The sequence below is a fragment of the Trachypithecus francoisi genome, unplaced genomic scaffold, assembly GCF_009764315.1.
Source record: "Trachypithecus francoisi isolate TF-2019V2 unplaced genomic scaffold, Tfra_2.0 Lachesis_group5, whole genome shotgun sequence".
NCBI lineage: Eukaryota > Metazoa > Chordata > Mammalia > Primates > Cercopithecidae > Trachypithecus > Trachypithecus francoisi.
Genome location: NW_022681470.1, coordinates 5,082,929 through 5,101,832, shown reverse-complemented (window position 1 = coordinate 5,101,832; position 18,904 = coordinate 5,082,929). Strand labels below are relative to the sequence as shown.

At 37.8% G+C, this 18,904-nt stretch overlaps 1 protein-coding gene across 17 annotated transcripts in view; it reads left to right on the top strand.

Moving 5' to 3' along the window:
• Positions 1 to 18,904, top strand: part of SDCCAG8 (SHH signaling and ciliogenesis regulator SDCCAG8) — a 251,197-nt gene that overhangs the window by 160,545 nt on the left and 71,748 nt on the right. For 16 of the 17 annotated variants that reach the window (XR_004434333.1, XR_004434329.1, XR_004434327.1 and 13 more), the window contains exon 16: positions 7,189 to 7,320. Coding sequence is in view for 8 of the 17 variants with exons in the window: in XM_033199699.1 (XP_033055590.1) it covers positions 7,189 to 7,320 (132 nt within the window). In the remaining 9 variants the exon portion in view is untranslated. Of the gene's footprint in view, positions 1 to 7,188; positions 7,321 to 18,904 lie in introns of those variants that run through there. The other variant, XM_033199701.1, reaches the window with a different exon arrangement.

The window sequence follows — 18,904 nt, the reverse complement described above, 5'->3', positions numbered from 1 at the left end:
ATTGTATTTTGGTAGGGAAAACCTAGGTGCCCAAATACCAGATATTTCAAGGAGATTTGACCATGAAAACTAAATGATTTTGTCATGAAAGAGACCCATAAAATATCTACAGTAGCTATTCTTAAACAGAAATACTTGATTTGCACCACATAGGTCCAAAGTAATTTGTTAGAAGCAAACAAACCAGATTATATCATTTAGGGATAAAATAATACTAATCTGGGTTTTATATAAATGTGTTAGGTCTAAAATTGGTTTGTGAATGATGACTGATCTTGCTCTCCAAGGAAACATAATTAGGGAAATTTATTATATAAAAGAGACAAAAAGGTGCTTGGTATACATTATTTAATTCTCACCACAACTTGAGACAGAAATTATTATCTTCCAGATAAGGAAACCAAAACTGTTTAAATAGCTGGTGAGTGGGAGAGCTAGGGTACTAACCTAGATATTTCTGGTTCCAAAGTATATGTTCTTTCTTACAGTAATCACAGTATTTTACATTTATTGCTAAAGAAAATTCAAGTCATAGTAGTTATGATGAGAAAGTTTGGGAAGGAAAAATTAACCTTTAAATTTCCGTGGAGAAGTAAGCGTCCTTGGCATGTAACAGTTAACTTACTCTTTGCCCCTAGGCCCTCTTGTTCCTCCTCTAGATCTGTCATCTTGTCCTGTACTGGTCTAACTCAGCACCTCTACTGCTTCTCCTGCTTCTCGTTCCTCCAGCTCCTGAACACTGCTTTGTAAATTGGATGTATTCTTTTGTATCTGACACATAGATGGCACTTAATGAATAAATGATGAATGAATGAAACAAATAGGTGTGGTGCTATTCGCACCTCCTGATCTGACTTTTGATGCCAGTCTGTTCCATTGTTGATGACTGGCAGTGTGCAGTAAAGAACACGTGGCAATTCAGAGGAACTAGGTTTGAATCTTACTCTCCCACTTGGAGCTTTGTAACCTTGGGTACATCACTTCAGCTCCCCAAACCCCAGCTTCTCCTTCTGTAAAAACATTTCTAAAGCCACGCTGCAGGATTGTTATGGGAATTAGAATTGTATATATAGATACACATACATACACGTTATCAAGTGCCTAGCACAATGCCTGACACATCGTAATACACAGTAGCTGCTATTGTTTTCACAATAGCATTTTTAAGGGTCTTGACTGGAATTTGGGTATCACTTTACATAGCTATTGTCTTTGCCAGGGAAAATCTGACTGTCATTTGCTGATGGACATAAGTCCATGCCACCATGAAAGCCTTTTTAAAACAGTCAGATCAGGAAAATGTGGATCTAGTTGTATTTTGTAACTCTGATGAATTAAAACAGGCACCTACTCTAACTTTACAATTTGTCTCAACCAAGGCCTGGCAAGTAGTAAACATTTGATAAATTGTTACCTACAAGTTTTAAAACTCTTAAGCGCCCCTAAAACTTGCGAAAAGTGCGTTTTGTGCACCTTGCAAGAGAGTAGTGAATAGGACAAATTGTGATTTTTAGGGTTGTTTGTTCTTAATTTCTTTTAGTTCCGGTTTCATTTCTCCCTGGCTTCCTACTATGACATTTTCAATAACTCATTCATGTTAAACTTAACATTCCATGTTGATGTTACCTTCTGCTTTGAAACCACCTACAAAACCTGAAGGGCTCAAACTGCTTCTTTTAAAATACAAGTTATTAATGTAGTAAACCCTGAAGAGGCCCTCCAGGAGTGTGCCTCTGCGTACCCCATGCCAAACTATTGGGATAAATAATTTTCCCTGTGCTTTGAGGTAAGGAAAATCTTGAAGTTTCCAAAGTTTTGTCGTTGTGGAAATTCAGTCTCCAACTTTATATTTATCCAATCCGTATGGTAATTTTGGTCCAGCTTTCCCTCAGAGTATTACAGTAAAATTTTTCTTGAAAGTAAGTGTATTTATTTTGTATTGAACAATAATTAAGACATATTTTTCCCTCCTCTGTTACTAGCAGCATTACTCTAAGAGTCTTATGTTATTCAAAATACCAACTAAACAAATGGATTCCTACCATTTAAAACAAGATTTTAAACAGGTCTAGTCGTTTGACTGGAGCCCATGCAGAATGACGGGAAAGCTGACCGCGCGGGCTCAGTGGGCACGTACACCCTTACTGTCTGCCCCAGCCTCATGCTAGGCTGCTCTGTTGCTCTGTGAAAATGTTTTGAAATGGTACCTCCGTGTGTGGGTCTGTTGTATGTGTTTTCCCCCAAGTAGACCGTAAGTCGCATTATGGCAGTGATGACTGCTTCTGTTTTCTGGAAGCCTCCATAGTGATTAGCACAGTAGTTTGCGCACTGAGTGTACTCCACACTGCACGTAGTGGTGTCTGTAACCCTGGAATTTGTGAATGGCACGTCCCATTTTAAACTTAAAGTGAACTGCCGATTCTGTGCATTTTATATAGCTTGTTTTTGACCATCAGGCAAGAGAATTAATTCCATTTTGCTTTTAATTGGCACCAGGCAGGCATTCTGGCTGATTTTAGTTGAAGCTCACATAAACTTTCGCTATCCTTGCTTCTGTATTCCCCAGTACTCTGAGAGCTTATTACAGTTATGGGGTTGTTTTTTGAGGGAGGTAAACGGAGCTATTTAAATATCTTTGGTACAACTGTGATTTTTCTTTATCAAAGTGAAGGAAGTGTTCTCTCTCCCCACGCACTTAGATGAATCAGCAGTAAAATGTTGCAGTGCGGTTTGCAGTGCTATCTAACACCTGGCCTGGGAGAGCTTGGAAGGATTGGGTGCTGGCGAGGAGTGAGCCTCTGCCAGCCACAGAGTGGAGAGAAGTGTGTGCTAGGTTTTAGCTTCCACCACTTGCACATTGAAAAGAACCGGATAGAGCGTAGAACCAGGGTCTATGTGGTTTTGCTGCTTTCTTTTCTGTCATTGTCACTTTCTGGGTTGTGAGGCTTGTGGACTGATGTCTAACACTGCCCATTGTGTATTTGTGATTTGCGTTTTGTAATTAAGAGGAACAATGGGAGTCCATGGGGCCTCGTTATATATAATGGTTGGTTTAATTTGTTTCACTTCTATCTTGTTAATTGTAAATTGATCATTAAGATTTGAATTCTAATCTGTCACCAGGGTTGTGAGTATTGAGGCTAGAGCAATGATCCTGGTTTTAATCACTGATGATGAGAAACAAATTTTATAATTTTGGTACATATTGCAGTTCATATATTTTAACACTATACTTTATGGTGTTATAAATATTGTTAAATGACTTTTAGTGTAGTTTTACTGTGTGGACTATAATGTATAAATTATATTACTGTTTTGGCAACAGTAGGTATCCAACTGTGTGAGTTTAATTGAGGTGAAGAACACACACCCGGTTGAACTGTTTTTTTCCTTTGCATGTTTACATGATGTTAGGTTGGGATACTATAAAAATTATATTTTCTACAAGAGGAGACTGATATTGGCCTCTGCTAATTGTTACCAAAAGTCAAACTAGAACCTAAAAGAATAAAAAATTAAGATATTATATTTCTCTTTGAAACAATTATCATTTTAATCTGAATTGTAGTAGTAAAATATATTTCATGCAAATGCAGTTATACAATATAACTGGTATATAAAAATATAGGGGAAAGTTCATGCTTCTGCAAAGCCAGAAATTGCCTAAATTTTCTGTGAAAATGAATTAGAGTCAATTATCCTTTTATATGACACAGGATAATCATACCAGAAATGTATTTCCAAACTAACAGAAAACTTGTAAGTTTACTCTTTGAGCTTTGCAGACTACTGTTCTAGGAATATATCGTGAACTCCAGACAGAAAAAGGATGACGTGCAGGCATATATGTCAAATTTTTATTGAGAAATGGAAATTGGTAGGCAAATTACAATTATAAATAAAGAAAAAAACAAAAATATGCGAAGCAGAAAAAAAGATTGTTGCAATAACACACTTGATAGTGATACGTACTTTATAAATAACATTTGTATTTTTGTGATTATGTAAGACATCCTCAATGCAGGGAATTTGGAAAATACAAAGAAGAATTAAGGAACATTTCCTGTGCCACTACCATCCGGAGATAACTATTCTTACCTCTGACGTATTTCCCTTCAGTCATTTTTCATGTGTATGTATGTGTACATTTATATTGTAATTGAGATTGCACTGTATATACAGTTTTGCATCTGCTTTTTCATTTGATATCTAATGAACATTTTTCTATATCAGTAAATACTCTGAAAACAAAACTTTATTAAATGATTTGCATGGATAAGAATTATTAGGCTCTTAAGATGCTTCTAATTTTTAACCATTATGAATAATAATACAACAAAAACTTTGTACCTAAGTCTAAATTTTTTTGTTTTTATTGTTTCCTTAATTGCTGTCCAAGACTATGAATCCTTTTAAGGGCATTAATGTGTTTTACCTTGCTTAAGTACTACACTAACTTCTAATCACTGTATATGTAGCCATATTAGTAAATAACATTACAAAGAAGTGAGATTTTTTAAAAAAGAATAAGAAGCAATATCGCACAGTGGGTGGAACTACCCCCCTAGAGGTGGACTAAGTAGTATTTGTATCTGGGCTTGCCTACTTGGATGACCTTAGGCAAGTCATTAAACTTCATATTTAACCTCACAGAGAAAAGAAAATAAACCCTTACAAGTACCTTATAGGAGTAATTGAGATCATGAATGTAAAGGATGGATTTCACTGTTTGTTATACAGTGGCATGCAGTAAATATTTGGTGGTAGTATCTGGTTTTGTTGTGCTATTTTTTGAATAATAGTGAAATTGAATATGTTATAAATGTTATTGATCCCTTAGATTTCTTCTGTAGATATTTTAAATATTTCTTATATTTTTAATTGGAATTTTGATGGAGAGTGCAGTTAGTGTTTCATTAAAGGATGCTTTTAATGTTTGTTTGTCTTATTTTTGTAAATAATTCCCTGTTGTTTACATTGATTTTAATTAATAAGCTTTATTTTTTAGAGCAGTTTTAGATTCATAGCAAAACTGGACAGAAAGTACAGAATTCCCATATATTCCCTGTTCCTTCCACACACAACCTCCCCCACCAGTGTGACATCTACATTTTGTTTTATTATGATTTTGTTTCAAAATCAGAATGAATTTATTTTTAAAAAATAAAATACATATCTATTTTACAAATTTAGAAAGTATGGAAAAGGATGAATAAAGAACAGAGAAAACATTCCTGATCCTTCCATCCAGAAATAATCAGTATTAATAGTTGGTATACATGTCAAAATGTTTTTCTAAATTATAAAATGAAATCACATCATACATGCTGACTTTTAATGTTTTCTCTTTTTTACAAATACGTCACAGTTTTAGATCAATAAATATCACTTATAAATAGCCACATTATCAGATTAATAAGTAACATAACCAGGCTCCAGTGGATAGATTTCTTGGTTAAGTTTCCAGATTATGGGTTGCAAAGAAAGGTTGTTTCTAGAAACAGTGCTACAATGAATACTCTCACACAAATCTAGGATATATTTTAAATATATGATATTTTTATGTGTAAAAGTTTTGTATTTTTGTATTGTAAAATCTATTTTTTTCTTTGTGATTTTTCTTTTTAAAAGTGCCTTTTGCTTGGAAAGTGCCTGAGAAAAGATCAGTGTTCTGCATTTTTTTCTAATCTGGTTTAAGGATTTTTTTTTCTTCTTTTGGAATTTATTTTAGTGCATGGATTGGAAGGGATACCAGATCAAAAATTTATTATAACTGCCTTTAAATTCTTTTGTATTGTATGTGATTCTGAAAGGAGAAACATAAGTCATTATTAACTCCTTTTGGACTATTTCAAATATGGGTAGATTCTTACTAGGAGAAGCAAATGTAGATTGAGCACTTGATCTGAACTTGAAAATGAGATAATCCATGCTCTCATACAGAATCTGGTAGGAAAGACAAGGCACAGAGCACAATTTAAAAGAATAAATTATAAGCTAATGTATGCATAAAGGCTAGAGGTAGCTTCAAAAAACGTGCTGACATATTGAGAACTGCAAGGTATTAATCAGGGCAAGCTTCCCGTGGGATGACATTTGAACCAAGATGAAAACAAAATGAAGAATGAGGTGAACTAAAAGCAAGAGTTTTTGCCCCATACACGTGAGCAGCCTGGTCCTTGGGATGAACAATTTGTAAAGTAAAATTTCCCTTAGCAAATCCAAATCCTTTCCTGACCAGGAAGAAAAGGCTATCTTGCCTACTGGAAGAATCCTTTCTTTGAAGGGAATTAATTTTATGTCAGGAGTCTTCAGGAAACAAACCAATTATTAACCTGAAAACGACTCATAATATATAAGAGTTTTAAACTCTCCATTCTAACTGATTAGGCATTAGGGCGTGAGGAGATGGTGGCAGTAGGCAGAAATTTAGAGTTTACTTAATACAAGGAAAGGAATATAATTTTTCTTGGATAAACATCTTTGTGATCTTCAAATTTTGAGACTTGGATTGTCACTTAAGACACGAACAACAGGATATTGCCATTTTGCTCGGGGGAGGTCAATCTTTTTTCTATTAAGACCTTCAGCGGATTGGAGGAAGCCCGCCGAGGTGGAGAGCAATCCGCTTTTCTCAAAGTCTACTAATTTAAATCAGCTAAAAAACACCCTCACAGAAGTGTCCAGAATAATGTCTGGTCAAATGTCTGGGCACCATGGCCCAACTAAGTTGACACATAAAATTAACCATTAAAGGACTATTTTTATTTTAACCGTGTGCCATTAAGCTGGTTATGTTAATTAAAAGAAACTCTGTGATAGAAATTAGGCCTCGGGTTTCTTCTTTGACAGCATAGTGTTTGGCCTATAACAAGCACTCAGTAAGTATTTGTTAAATGAACGATAGTCTTTTAAAAAAGAGATTTAATCATTATCATTTTTGTCTTGTTCCTTAGGGAAGCCATTTCTATTAGAATAAGTTGTTATTCCTTTTTCTGTCTATCACACGAGTCTCTACAATGTATCTTGCCGTTTCTGAAATATTTTCTTTTGCAAAAGGATATAGTTTTCATTGTACTATTATGTTTAAGTACGGAGTTTAAGATAATGTTAAGATTATATAATAACAATATGCCCTAGTAATAAGAACCTTTAACATCTATTATTTTTGTGTTTTCACCTCTCTAGATCTGAAATAGCTCAACTCAGTCAAGAAAAAAGATATACATATGATAAATTGGGAAAGTTACAGAAAAGAAATGCAGAATTGGAGGAACAATGTGTCCAGCATGGGAGAGTACATGAGATAATGAAGCAAAGGTAATCAAGATTTCATGATCAACTCACGTGTCACGTATTGAATGTGTTTGGTTTATACGCAGAAGGGGAGTTGCTGCGGAATAAGTAGAATTCATCATCATTATGCCACTCGGGACATGCTCAAAATGTAATACTTTTATTTTATGTATTTATGCTCCTTAATTTACATTGTTCTTATTATATACAAAGAGGAGAGTACATCCTCTTTTTGTTAGTCTCTGAAGACACAGAATTAGATTTGACATGGAAGAATGGAGGAAAGCCATTTTCCTTTAAGACGTAAGTTGGTAATATTGCAATATGGAGGAATTTCAAATCATCTCTCCTAGAAATTAGGTTTTATATGCTTTTTGTAAGGTAAAGCACATAGTAGGTCTAAAGAGGTTAAACATCTTATCAGAGGTTGCACTGATAGCATTGCTAGAGTCAGAACTTGGCTACAAACAAAACCTTTGCTTCTTTCTATTGGCGTTACTTTGAGCAAGTCACTCAAGTTCTCTGAGTGACTGTTTCTTCACCTATATATTGGCACTAATCATATCTACTTTGCATTTTGATAGAAAGATCGAATATAATATAGCAAAGCACATGGCTCATAAAGGCCACCCACTAAATGTCATCAATGATTATTCTCTTTTTCTTGATGAAGAAATTCAGCTCAGAGAGGCTAATAGGTTTGCTCAAAGTGACAGATGGAATAAGTGGTAGAGTTCAGACTTGAATCTTGATCTTGTGACTCCAAATCCTTTTCTTTTTGTGCAGTATTGGGGATTTTTTTTTTTTTTTTTGGCAATAAGCACAGCCTCTTATTATTTTTTATCCATGTGCCGTTTCTCATTTCTGTGTGATAATGGATTCCCTGGGGAGAAAATAATCTCAGTATTTCACAGCAGACAGTGAATAGGTTTCTATGGACTTGGACTTCCACGTGACAGCCGCATACCCAATGACAGCAGTCACCCCCCAGGGAACATGGATCTCCACGTGGCAGCCGCATACCCAATGACAGCAGTCACCCTTCCAGGGGACACAGTTTGCGTGGCCTCCAGCTCTCTATCCCCACACCTTTTCCCAGTCATCCCTGCCTTCTCTGTTTCAAAAACAGTTCTTGATATAATTGAAGGAAATGAAAGTATTTATAGACTCCTTGTATTTTTCAAATGTAAAGTAACATATTAGCCCGGGGAGGGGGGAGGTATTTTTATGTTAATTACTTGCTTTATTGAATGGAAGACAGGCAGTCAGATAATGGCACTGCTTGTCAGTTATCAAAATACCAAAATATGCATATATTTGCAAAGTAATAATTATTCATTCACTATTAAAATATTTACTTAAGCCCAGACACTTCTGTAGGCCAGGGGTCTGCAGACGTTTTCTGTAAAGGGCCAGAGAGTAAATATTTTGCACTTTGCAGGCCACACATGGTTTCTGTGGCATGGTCTTCCTTGTTTTGTGTTTTTTACAACCCTTTGAAAAAGTGAAGACCATTCTTAGCTAGAGGACCAACAAAACAAGCCAGAGGATTTGGCCATTGGGCCAGCCTTTGCCCCAGTCCTGTGCACCTGGGGCAGCTTTCCATTTATTTTCTTGCATTTGTGTATTGCTTTCGAGTTCTCAGAATGCTCTCACACTTGTTACCTTATGTACCTTGAAGCAGCCTTGAAAGTAGCTGTATTTATCATCTCCATTTCCAGATGGAGAACTAAGCCTAAGAAAGACAAACGTGCCGAATGAAGGTCAGGTAGCAAATTAATGATTCATTCATTCAACATTGATTGATTGATTGATTGAGTGAGTGATTGCTACTATGTGTCACATTTTCTACCACATGCTGGAATAAAATAGCAAAGTAGATATAGTTCCCACTCTAATGGAGCTTATATCCTTATAGGGAAGATGGATGTTAGCAAAAGAATTTCACAACTGTTTAATTAATTATAGTTGACCCTTAAACAACACAGATGTGAACTGTCTGGGCCCACTTATACACAGATTCTTTTCAATAAATTTATTGGAAAATTTTTTGGAGATTTGCAACAGTTTGAAAAAACCTGCAGATAAACCATGTAGCCTAGAAATAATGAAAAGAAGTTTTAAATTTAGGTATGTCATGAATACATAAAATATCTGTAGATACTGTTCTTTATCATTTACTACCATAAAATATATGCAACTCTATTATAAAAATTTAAAATTTATCAAAACTTACACACACAAACACAGATCATACATGGTACCATTTGCAATTGAGAGAAATGTAAAATATAAAGATGCAGTATTAAATCATAACTGCATGAAATTAACTGTAGTACACACTGTACTACTGTGATAATTTTGTAACCACCTCCTGTTGCTATTGCGAGGAGCTCAAGTATTGTAAGTGTCCACTGAAAACCCTGTGTGTACTAAATCATCTGCATGTGAACAGTTTCTCTCTCCACTAAATTGCTTATTGCAATAACAAGTGTTCTATTGCAGTTCTTGTGCATTTTTCATCATGTTTAGTGCAATACCATAAACCTTGAATAACACTGTGGGACCCATGCGAAGTGCCGCTATTGATGTTGGAAGTACTTTCAAGAAGCAGAGAAAAGTCATGACATTACAAGCGAAAGTTGCAGTGCTTGATGTGTAGCTTAGATTGAAGTTTGCAGCTGCAGCTGCCGTCATTTCAGATGATTCATCTTGTAAACAGGCAGTATAAACTTATGGCATCAATATATAACAGTACAGTACTGTAACAGTATTTTCTCTTATGATTTTCTTAATATTTTCTCTAGCTTTATTGTAAGAATATAGTATATAATACATATACAAATATGTGTTAATCAACCATTTATGTTATCGGTAAAGCTTCTGGTCAACAGTAGGCTGTTGGTAGTTGAATTTGAGAGGAGTCAAAAGTTATGCATGGATTTTTGACTGTACAGGGGGTTGACGCTCCTAACCCCCATGTTGCTCAAGGGCCAACTGTACAATCATGACCAGTTCTATGAAGGAGAAATACATTTGGTGGTACAAGTACATTTAATAACGGGACTTGTTTTTTAAAAAAGTATTTGTAAGAGAATATCTCACTCTGTTGCCCAGGCTGAAGTGTAACCTTGAACTCCTGGGCTCAAGGGATCCTCCCTCCTCAGCCTCCCAAGTAGGTGGGGCTACAGGTACATACCACCATGCCCTGCTAATTTTTTTTTTTTTTTTGAGACAGAATCTTACCCTGTCACCCAGGCTGGAGTGCAGTGGCGCAATCTCGGCTCACTGCAACCTCCATCCCCTGGGTTCAAGTGATTCTTCTGCCTCAGCCTCTCAAGTAGCTGGGACCACAGGCACACGCCACCATGCCCAGCTAATTTTTGTATTTTTAGCAGAGACAGGGTTTCACCATGTTGGCCAGGATGGTCTTGATCTCTTGACCTTATGATCCACCTGCCTCAGCCTCCCACAGTGCTGGGATTACAGGCATGAGCCACTGTGCCTGGCCCTTTTTTTGTTTTTGTTTTTGAGACAGAGTCTCACTGTCATCCAGACTGGAGTGCAGTGGCACGATCTCAGCTCACTGCTACCTCCGCCTCTGAGGTTCAAGCGAGTCTCCTGCCTCAGCCTCCAGAGTAGCTGGGATTACAGGCGCCTGCCACCACGCCCAACTAGTTTTTGTATTTTTTAGTAGAGACAGGGTTTCGCCATGTTGGCCAGGCTGGTCTCGAATTCCTGACGTCAGGTGATACCCTTACCTCGGCCTCCTCTGGGATTACAGGCATGAACCACCATGCCTGGCCTAATTTTTAAAACTTTTTGTAGATACTAGGTCTTGCTATGTTGTCCAGTCTGGTCTTGAACTCCTCACCTCAAACCATTCTCCCACCTCAGCCTTCCAAATCTCTGGGATTACAGGTGTGAGCCACTGTCCCCAGCAGGGCACTTAACATTGATTAAGAAAAGCTTCAATGGAACATGACATTTGAATTGGTAAGCAGTGGGGTTAGATGATTAGCCTTTTAGATCAGGAATTGGCAAACTATCTCGCTCTCTCCTAAAAAATTTTACTGACTCCTGTTCTAGAGAAAGAAAATCTATAAAATGGAAGTTCCTAAGATAAGAAAGCATAATACTTGAGGAAGACCAAGAACTGTGTGTCTAACATAAAGGGAAAAAGAAAGTGTGGCATACAATGAGGTTGGAGAGGTAGGCAAGGGCTGGACCTAAAGGCAGGGTCTTTATTTTTTTATTTATTTTTTATTTTTATTATTAATACTATTTTTTTTTTTTTTTTTTTGAGACAGAGTCTCGCTCTGTCACCCAGGCTGGAGTGCAGTGGCAAGATCTCGGCTCACTGCAAGCTCCGCCTGCCGGGTTCATGCCATTCTCCTGCCTCAGCCTCCTGAGTAGCTGGGACTACAGGCACCCGCCACCATGCCCAGCTAATTTTTTGTATTTTTAGTAGAGACGGGGTTTCACCATGTTGGCCAGGATGGTCTGGATCTCCTGACCTCGTGATCCGCCCACCTTGGCCTCCCAAAGTGCTGGGATTACAGGCGTGAGCCACCGTGCCCGTCCAGTCTTATTGTTTTTATCATGGACCTTTTATTTTGTCTTGTTACTAGTGGGAAGAAAATGAGGCCAAGGTGGGTGGATCACGAGGTCAGGAGTTTGAGACCAGCCTGGCCAACATGGTGAAACCCTGTCTCTACTAAAAATACAAAAAGTAGCTGTGCATGGTGGTGAATGCCTGTAATCCCAGCTACTTGGGAGGCTGAGGCAGGAGAATCACTTGAACCCGGGAGGCAGAGGTTGCACTGATCCAAGATGGTGTCATTGCACTCCAGCCTGGGTGATAGAGAAAGACTTTGTCTAAACAAACAAACAAACAAACAAAAAATAATTAGGGAGCTTTTGGATGATTGCTCCCAATTAGGCAGCAGTGATGATGCTTGGGCTGGAGTGCTAATATTGGTGACAGAAATAAACATTGGTGAAATCTATAGGAAGTAGAACCAGCAGGAGTTGCTTGACTGGCAGTGCTGGGTGGAGAAGAGGAGCGTGTCAAGGATGACACCCATATTTCTGACATGCAATGGGTGCCTAGTGCTGCTACTTACTGAGAACTAGGGAACACTCTAAAGAAGCAGGTTTGTGGCTGAGATGGGCTGGGTTTGGGATGAGATCAGGCGTTACGTTTTGGCCATGAATTTAATGTTCAAATGCATTGTTTAAATGGATAGGTTGAATAGCAGTGGATGTAAGGATCTGAGCTCAGGAGAGAGGTCTGGACTGGAGACAGAAATTTCCTCTGGCCTATAGAGGATATTTGTAACCTTGGGAGTAAATGAAGTCACCTAGAGCAAAAAAATAGAGTAAGAAGAAAGGAGGGCTTACTGACTCCTAAAGAACACTAATATTTTTAAAGGAAACGTAGAGGTTGGCAAAAGGAACTGAAAGAAAGCACCCTGAGAAATAAGTGGAGACTGAAGAGCATGTTCTGATGCATGCTGGAGGATGGAGATGCCTCAGGAAAGAGGAAGTCCTCTACCAGATGTGCCCAGTGATTACAGAAGACTGAAAATGGCACCATCATCACTGGTGACCTTAACCAAAACAAGTTTAGTTGAAGAGTCAGTGCAGAAACAAGATGAGAGTGGATTGAAAAGTTAGCAAACATCAACCACTTGTTCAGGAAATTTGGCTGCGAGGGAAAGCGAGAAGTAAGAGACACCAGTCGTGGGAATGTATTGGGAGGGGCATTTTGGAGCAAGGAACATTTTGTTTTAAGTTGGAGTAGATGTGAGTGCATTAAATTTTGATTGTAAAGATCATTCAAGTTGTAAAAATGAAGAAAGTTAAATTTTCAACTGGTGGTTTGGAACCCCCGGTGTTCACAAAGGCAGTCCAGGGAATTCATGTTAAAGATGGCAGTGCCTTTTTTTTTTTCCTGTTATTTTAAAGTAAGTATCAATTCACATATTTCTCCATAGAAGATAGAGCTGTGTGAAAATCCCCCAGTGTATTCAGAGTGGACAAGCCGCAGAGCCAGTGGAGCACTGCTGAGCACCTGCGTCCTCTCATCTGGGCGTTCACTGTCACCAACTCCCAGCAATCCCAGGTGTTTCATCAATTACACAGTTGTACAGGAGTTTTTCCCACTTTTGTTTAAATTATATCCATAAAAACCATTGTCTAAAAACACAGCTTCTGATTGAAGTGTAACAATCTGGTAATGAGTTTAAAATAGGTTATTCTACTCTAAACTAGATTCGGGATGATCTTTACCAAATCTGTAAGTTCTGTGTTTGTGATAGAAATCTGATTCTTCAAAAGCCAGTGTTAAAAATACAAAATATAATATTGATTTGTATGTAATTAGACATTTTAATTCAGGGAATTAACACTATTTACTATTTTCAGAAAAGTGCTTGAAAATAGAAGCCTGAAATCTTAATCTTAATCTCATAATTTAAAAACAAAAAGAGTCCTTTGCAGGAACATGAATGGAACTGGAGGCTATTATTCTTCAAACTAGTGCAGGAACAGAAAACCAGATACTGTATGTTCTCATTGTAAGTGGGAGCTAAATGATGAGAATACATGGATACGTCAGAGGGAACAGAAGACACACGGCCTGCCGCAGGGGAGGAGTGGAAGAAGGGAGAGGATCAGGACAAATAACGAATGGGTACTCGGCTTAATACTAGGGTGACAGTTATAATCTCTTCACACTCTCCCATGACGCACTAGTTTACCTCTATAACATTCTGCAGATACACCCCTGAACTTAAAAGTTTTAAAAAATGGGAAAATTTTAGAAAGAGAGAAAGCTGTAATAGTAGCAGTTGAATTTTACAGTCAAAAATCAAACATTTCAAAACAGATCATGAAATTGTTTTTATTTGTTATTGATTTTATAGCATGGATTTAATTTCAAATCTATGTTTTAGAGTATCTTATGGTGTGAAGACATGTTATTAGCCAATGGTGCCTTTTTCTTTCATAATTAATTTGCTATGGATTTAATTTCTGTAAATGAAATAGTGGCATTATTTATTTCACAGGAAAATTAAAATTTTGTTTTACAAAATTCAAACTTATGCTTATTTTAATGTAAAGCTTTTACTTAAAAAGTTCCTCTTTATTATATATAGTAGTGAGATGATTTAATGAATTCCATGTGTTTCTATGAAAGGGGTTTGAGAGGCAAAAGAAATCTGGAGATGCTGAGGTAGACAAAGTGCGGCGTATAAGGTTCCTGAGAAGAGAGGTGGGTTGGGACACCAAGCGCTGAGCAGAAAATGATAGTGAACTGGGCAAAGGGTCACCTGCCCCTTTGCCATCGAGCAGCTGTAGCAGAGGAGATTGTATGAGGTGATAAATGCAGCCTTATGGACACGGTGCTGGAAAGGTAACCTGAGGCCAGACTTCGTTTATTCTGTGTTTATTGGGCATCTGTTTTTTACCATTCACTGTGCTAGGTCTGGAGACACAAAGATGTAAAAGATACACTCTGCCTGGGAGAACTGCGTGAACTCAGAGGGTGGAGGTTGCAGTGAGCTGAGATCGCGCCACTGCACTCCAGCCTGGGCAACAGAGTGCAACTCTGTCTCGAAAAAAAGAGATATACTCTGCCTCACTCCCGTGGCTGCAGACTTCCTCTCTGTTTGGGCTGGCCTAAGTCTTGCAATTCTGCAGTGCAGAGTAGCCGTGGCAGCACCTGCCATCTCCTGGGAGGTAACTCCTGGCTGCTGCCATGCCTCCAGAAACGCAGATGCAAGGAGAAAGGCTCTCCTGGGGAACCAGCCTCCCTTGGCAGGCTAGACAGGAGTTGGCTGCCCTGAAAGTGTGTGTCTGTTTCAGTCTCCTGTTCCCTGCTTTATATAAACCTAAAGGTCTGTTACGGAGATTTGGGTGTATGGTCCAAAACTTCCACTGCCCCTGGGGAAATGTCTTGAGTTGTTCATCCTTTGCTTAGAAAAGTGATCAAGGTGTAGACCCAAGCTCCCTGGGTAGTGATGAGCAGAAGACTCACCCCGAGTTATAGGTGTTTTTATCAGTTCTTATGGACAGTTTCAAAATCTATTAAGTAAAAAATTTAAAAGTACTGAAATTTGGTTTTTATAAGCCAAAAGAACTGACTGAGAACGCTAATGCAATATTCTACTGGCCGCCTCCACACCCGGCAGAGCTCGTGCGACGTAGCCAGAGTGCGGCTCGTTTGACTAGTGATGATTTGCGGAAAGGATTCTATGACTAGGTTATCAGCATTGTTCCGAGGCCATCTTCATTTTCAAATGCTGCTTTTCTTGCTTACTTTAGCTTCATCACAATAATTTAGTTTGTTTTGGATTGTTTTGTTAACCCCCTACAGTGCAGTATTGCGTACTTGCATCAGCAGTGTCATGGTTTCCCAATAACTACGTTTTAAGTCCCGTATGACTTGTAATTCAGAAATGAATCACCCTTTATCTGTTTTGCTAAAGCAGATATATGATCCCCGCCTCCTGCCACCACCTCAGTGTAGAGAGGCACTCCTTTGATTTGCTGCTTGCAAATCTTTGTTTTTAAATAACTGCTATTAAGAGCAAATGAACAAAATTAGATTTATATGCCATTATTTTAAAATAGAAAGTTATACTTTTATGAAGACATGGTAAGAGATGTACATGTTGCTAGAAAAGAATCTTATGACATCTTGTTTGTGTTGAAATGTTCCTGTTATCCCTAGAGTTTGTTTCCCTGGACCACTGACATGTTTGGGTTAGGGAGGCTGTCTCTCCTAAGGGGTCTCACAACAGACCGTCTGAGAGGACCACAGAGAAGAAAGCAGGAAGCTGTGAATACTGGAAATCACTTAGGAAAATTTATCCTTTTTCAAATTATTCAAAAATTGTAAGCCAGTGGGGGTTCAAACCATCGCTTTATAATAAACCGGTTATATGCATTGAGAACTCCCTGAGAGGACTGGGAGACACGTTTGTTTATACTGTAGTGGGAAGGCCAGATCAGACTGCTGCCCTCCCAATAAGTTGGGAGCTTTGCCACTCTGTGGGAGTTAGAATTTTGATCTGGGAATGGATAATGAGTTATTTAAAGCAGGCTGTGCGGTTACCTTAGCTGGGACAAGGCAGCTGCTGTGACTGATTATCAGGGAGAACATTAAATGGGAAAAGGAGGCAACAAAACAAAGTTGGGACAATGCCAAAGAAAGTATAAGTTACACTTTTGCCTAGGATGAGCCCATTGCCCGGGAAGAAGAAAAAGACACCCTTTGATGTATTCATCAAATACTGACTGAGTGTTTATACACTGCTGATGTGTTTGGGATACATCAGAGGACATGTGGACAGCCTTGTCCTTATGGAACTTACATTCTTTGAGCTACCTTCAAGATCTAGTCCTTTGTTTTTAAGACCTAAAGCCAAAAGTAGAGAGAGAGTCTGCATCGTACTTAACAGCATCCATCCTAAAACCAAATTCTCTGGACTCTCCTCAGTTTACTTCTTTGAGGCTGCTTTGTAGCTCCATGAGCTAATTCCTTAATCTTAAACTTCATCTTCCTCACTTTCTTGATCTCCAAAATGCTACCTTGTAGCGTTGTGAAAATTGCCTAAAATAATCCCTAAAAAGGTCTTTAGAATAGTTCCTGGCACAACGTTAGTGCTCAACGAATGTTTCACATTGCTATTCATTCATATCCTTCACTCAACATATTTATTAGACCGTTAATACATGCTGAGCTCTGTTCTGGATTCTGAGATTGCATCAGGAACTTCAGAGACTTAGATTCTAAATGGTTGTTTATTTATATTATAGGTTAAATTGACTCTTGTGAGTTAGTCTGTGAACCAAAATACCATGTTTACATAATGTTATTTCTAAAGCAAAATGCCTTTTGAATTTTCAACAACTGATTTATGGAACGACATTTTGGACCACAACTTGGGATATGCCTATGATGTTCTAAGTGTTTGTGAGCATGTGAATGTGTGTGTCGTGTGTGTGTGTGTGTGTGTGTGTGTCCTCTATTTGGTGGTGAAAGTTTTCAGTATGAGCCCCAAATAAAATTTCAAGAGGGATACATCTATCTAGTTGCTTTTGTAAAATCATATTTTCAGCATAGTTAGGAATAAGAAACACTCTAAAAATTTTTTACACAAATTTTAGGTTCACAACAAAATTGAAAGGAAGGTACAAAGATTTCCCATATACCTCATACATGCATAGCCTCCCCCATTATCAGTATCCCCCACCAGAGTGGTATAATTGTTACAATTGATAAGCCTTCATTGGGACATCATAATCACCCAAAGGCCATAGTTGATGTTAGGGTTCAGCCTTGGTTTTGTACATTCTATGGTTTTGGACGAACATATGATATATATCTACTATTGAACATGCTCTGTATGATATACATATCATGATATATGGTATACATGATATGATATATGATATACATGATATGTATGATACGATATCATACAGAGCATGTTCACTGTCCTACAAATAATCGGTACTCTGCCTATTCATCCCTCCCTGACCCCATGCCCTGGCAACCACTGATCTTTTTACTGCATCCATAGGTTTGCCTTTTTCAGAATTCCCTATAGTAGGAATCATACAGTATGTAGCTTTATCGGATTTGGTTCTTTCACTTTGTAATATGCCTTTCAGTTTCTTCCATGTATTTTCATGGTTTGATAGCTCATTTCTTCTTAGCGTTGAATAGTACTTCAGTGTCTGGATGTACCACAGTTTATTCACCTACTAACAGACATCTTGGTCACGTCACTTCCAAGTTTTAGTCATTTTGATGAAAGCTGCTTATAAACATCTATGTGCAAGTTTTGGTGTGGATGTCTTCAACTTTTGGGGGAAGTCCCGAAGAGTATGATTGCTGATCTGTATGTTACGAATATGTTTAGTTTTGTTAAAAACCACCAAACTGTTTTCCAAAGTAGGTGTTTCATTTTGCATTCCCACCAGCAGTGAATGAGAGTTCCTGCTGCTCCACATCCCAACCAGCATTTGGTGGTGTTAGTGTTCTAGATGTTGGCTATTCTAATAGGTGTGTAATGGTATCTCGTTTTAATTTGCATTTCCCTGATGACATATGATGTGGAGCATCTTTTTTTATGCTGATTTACCATCTGTATATCTTATTTGGTGAGGGCTCTGTTACAGTCTTTGACCATTTTTCAATCAGGTTTTGTCTTCTTACTGTTGAGTTTTAAGAGTTCTTTTAATAACTTAAATAACAGTCCTTTTATCAGTTGTGTCCTTTGCAAATATTTGCTCCCAGCATGTGGCTTGTCTTCTCCTTCTACTGATATTGTCTTTTGCAGAACAGAAGTTTTTAATTTTAATAAAATCCAGTTTATCAATTTTTTTTTTTTTTTTTTTTTTGAGGAGTGGCAAGGTTTATTGTGAAGAGCAAAAGAACAAAGCTTCCACAGCATGGAAGGGGACCCGAGTGGTTTGCCCCAACATTTTTTCATAGATCATACCTTTGGTGTTGTAGCTATAAAGTTATTGTCATACCTGTGTTTACCTAGATTTTCTCCTATGTTATTTTCTATGAATTTTATAGTTTTGT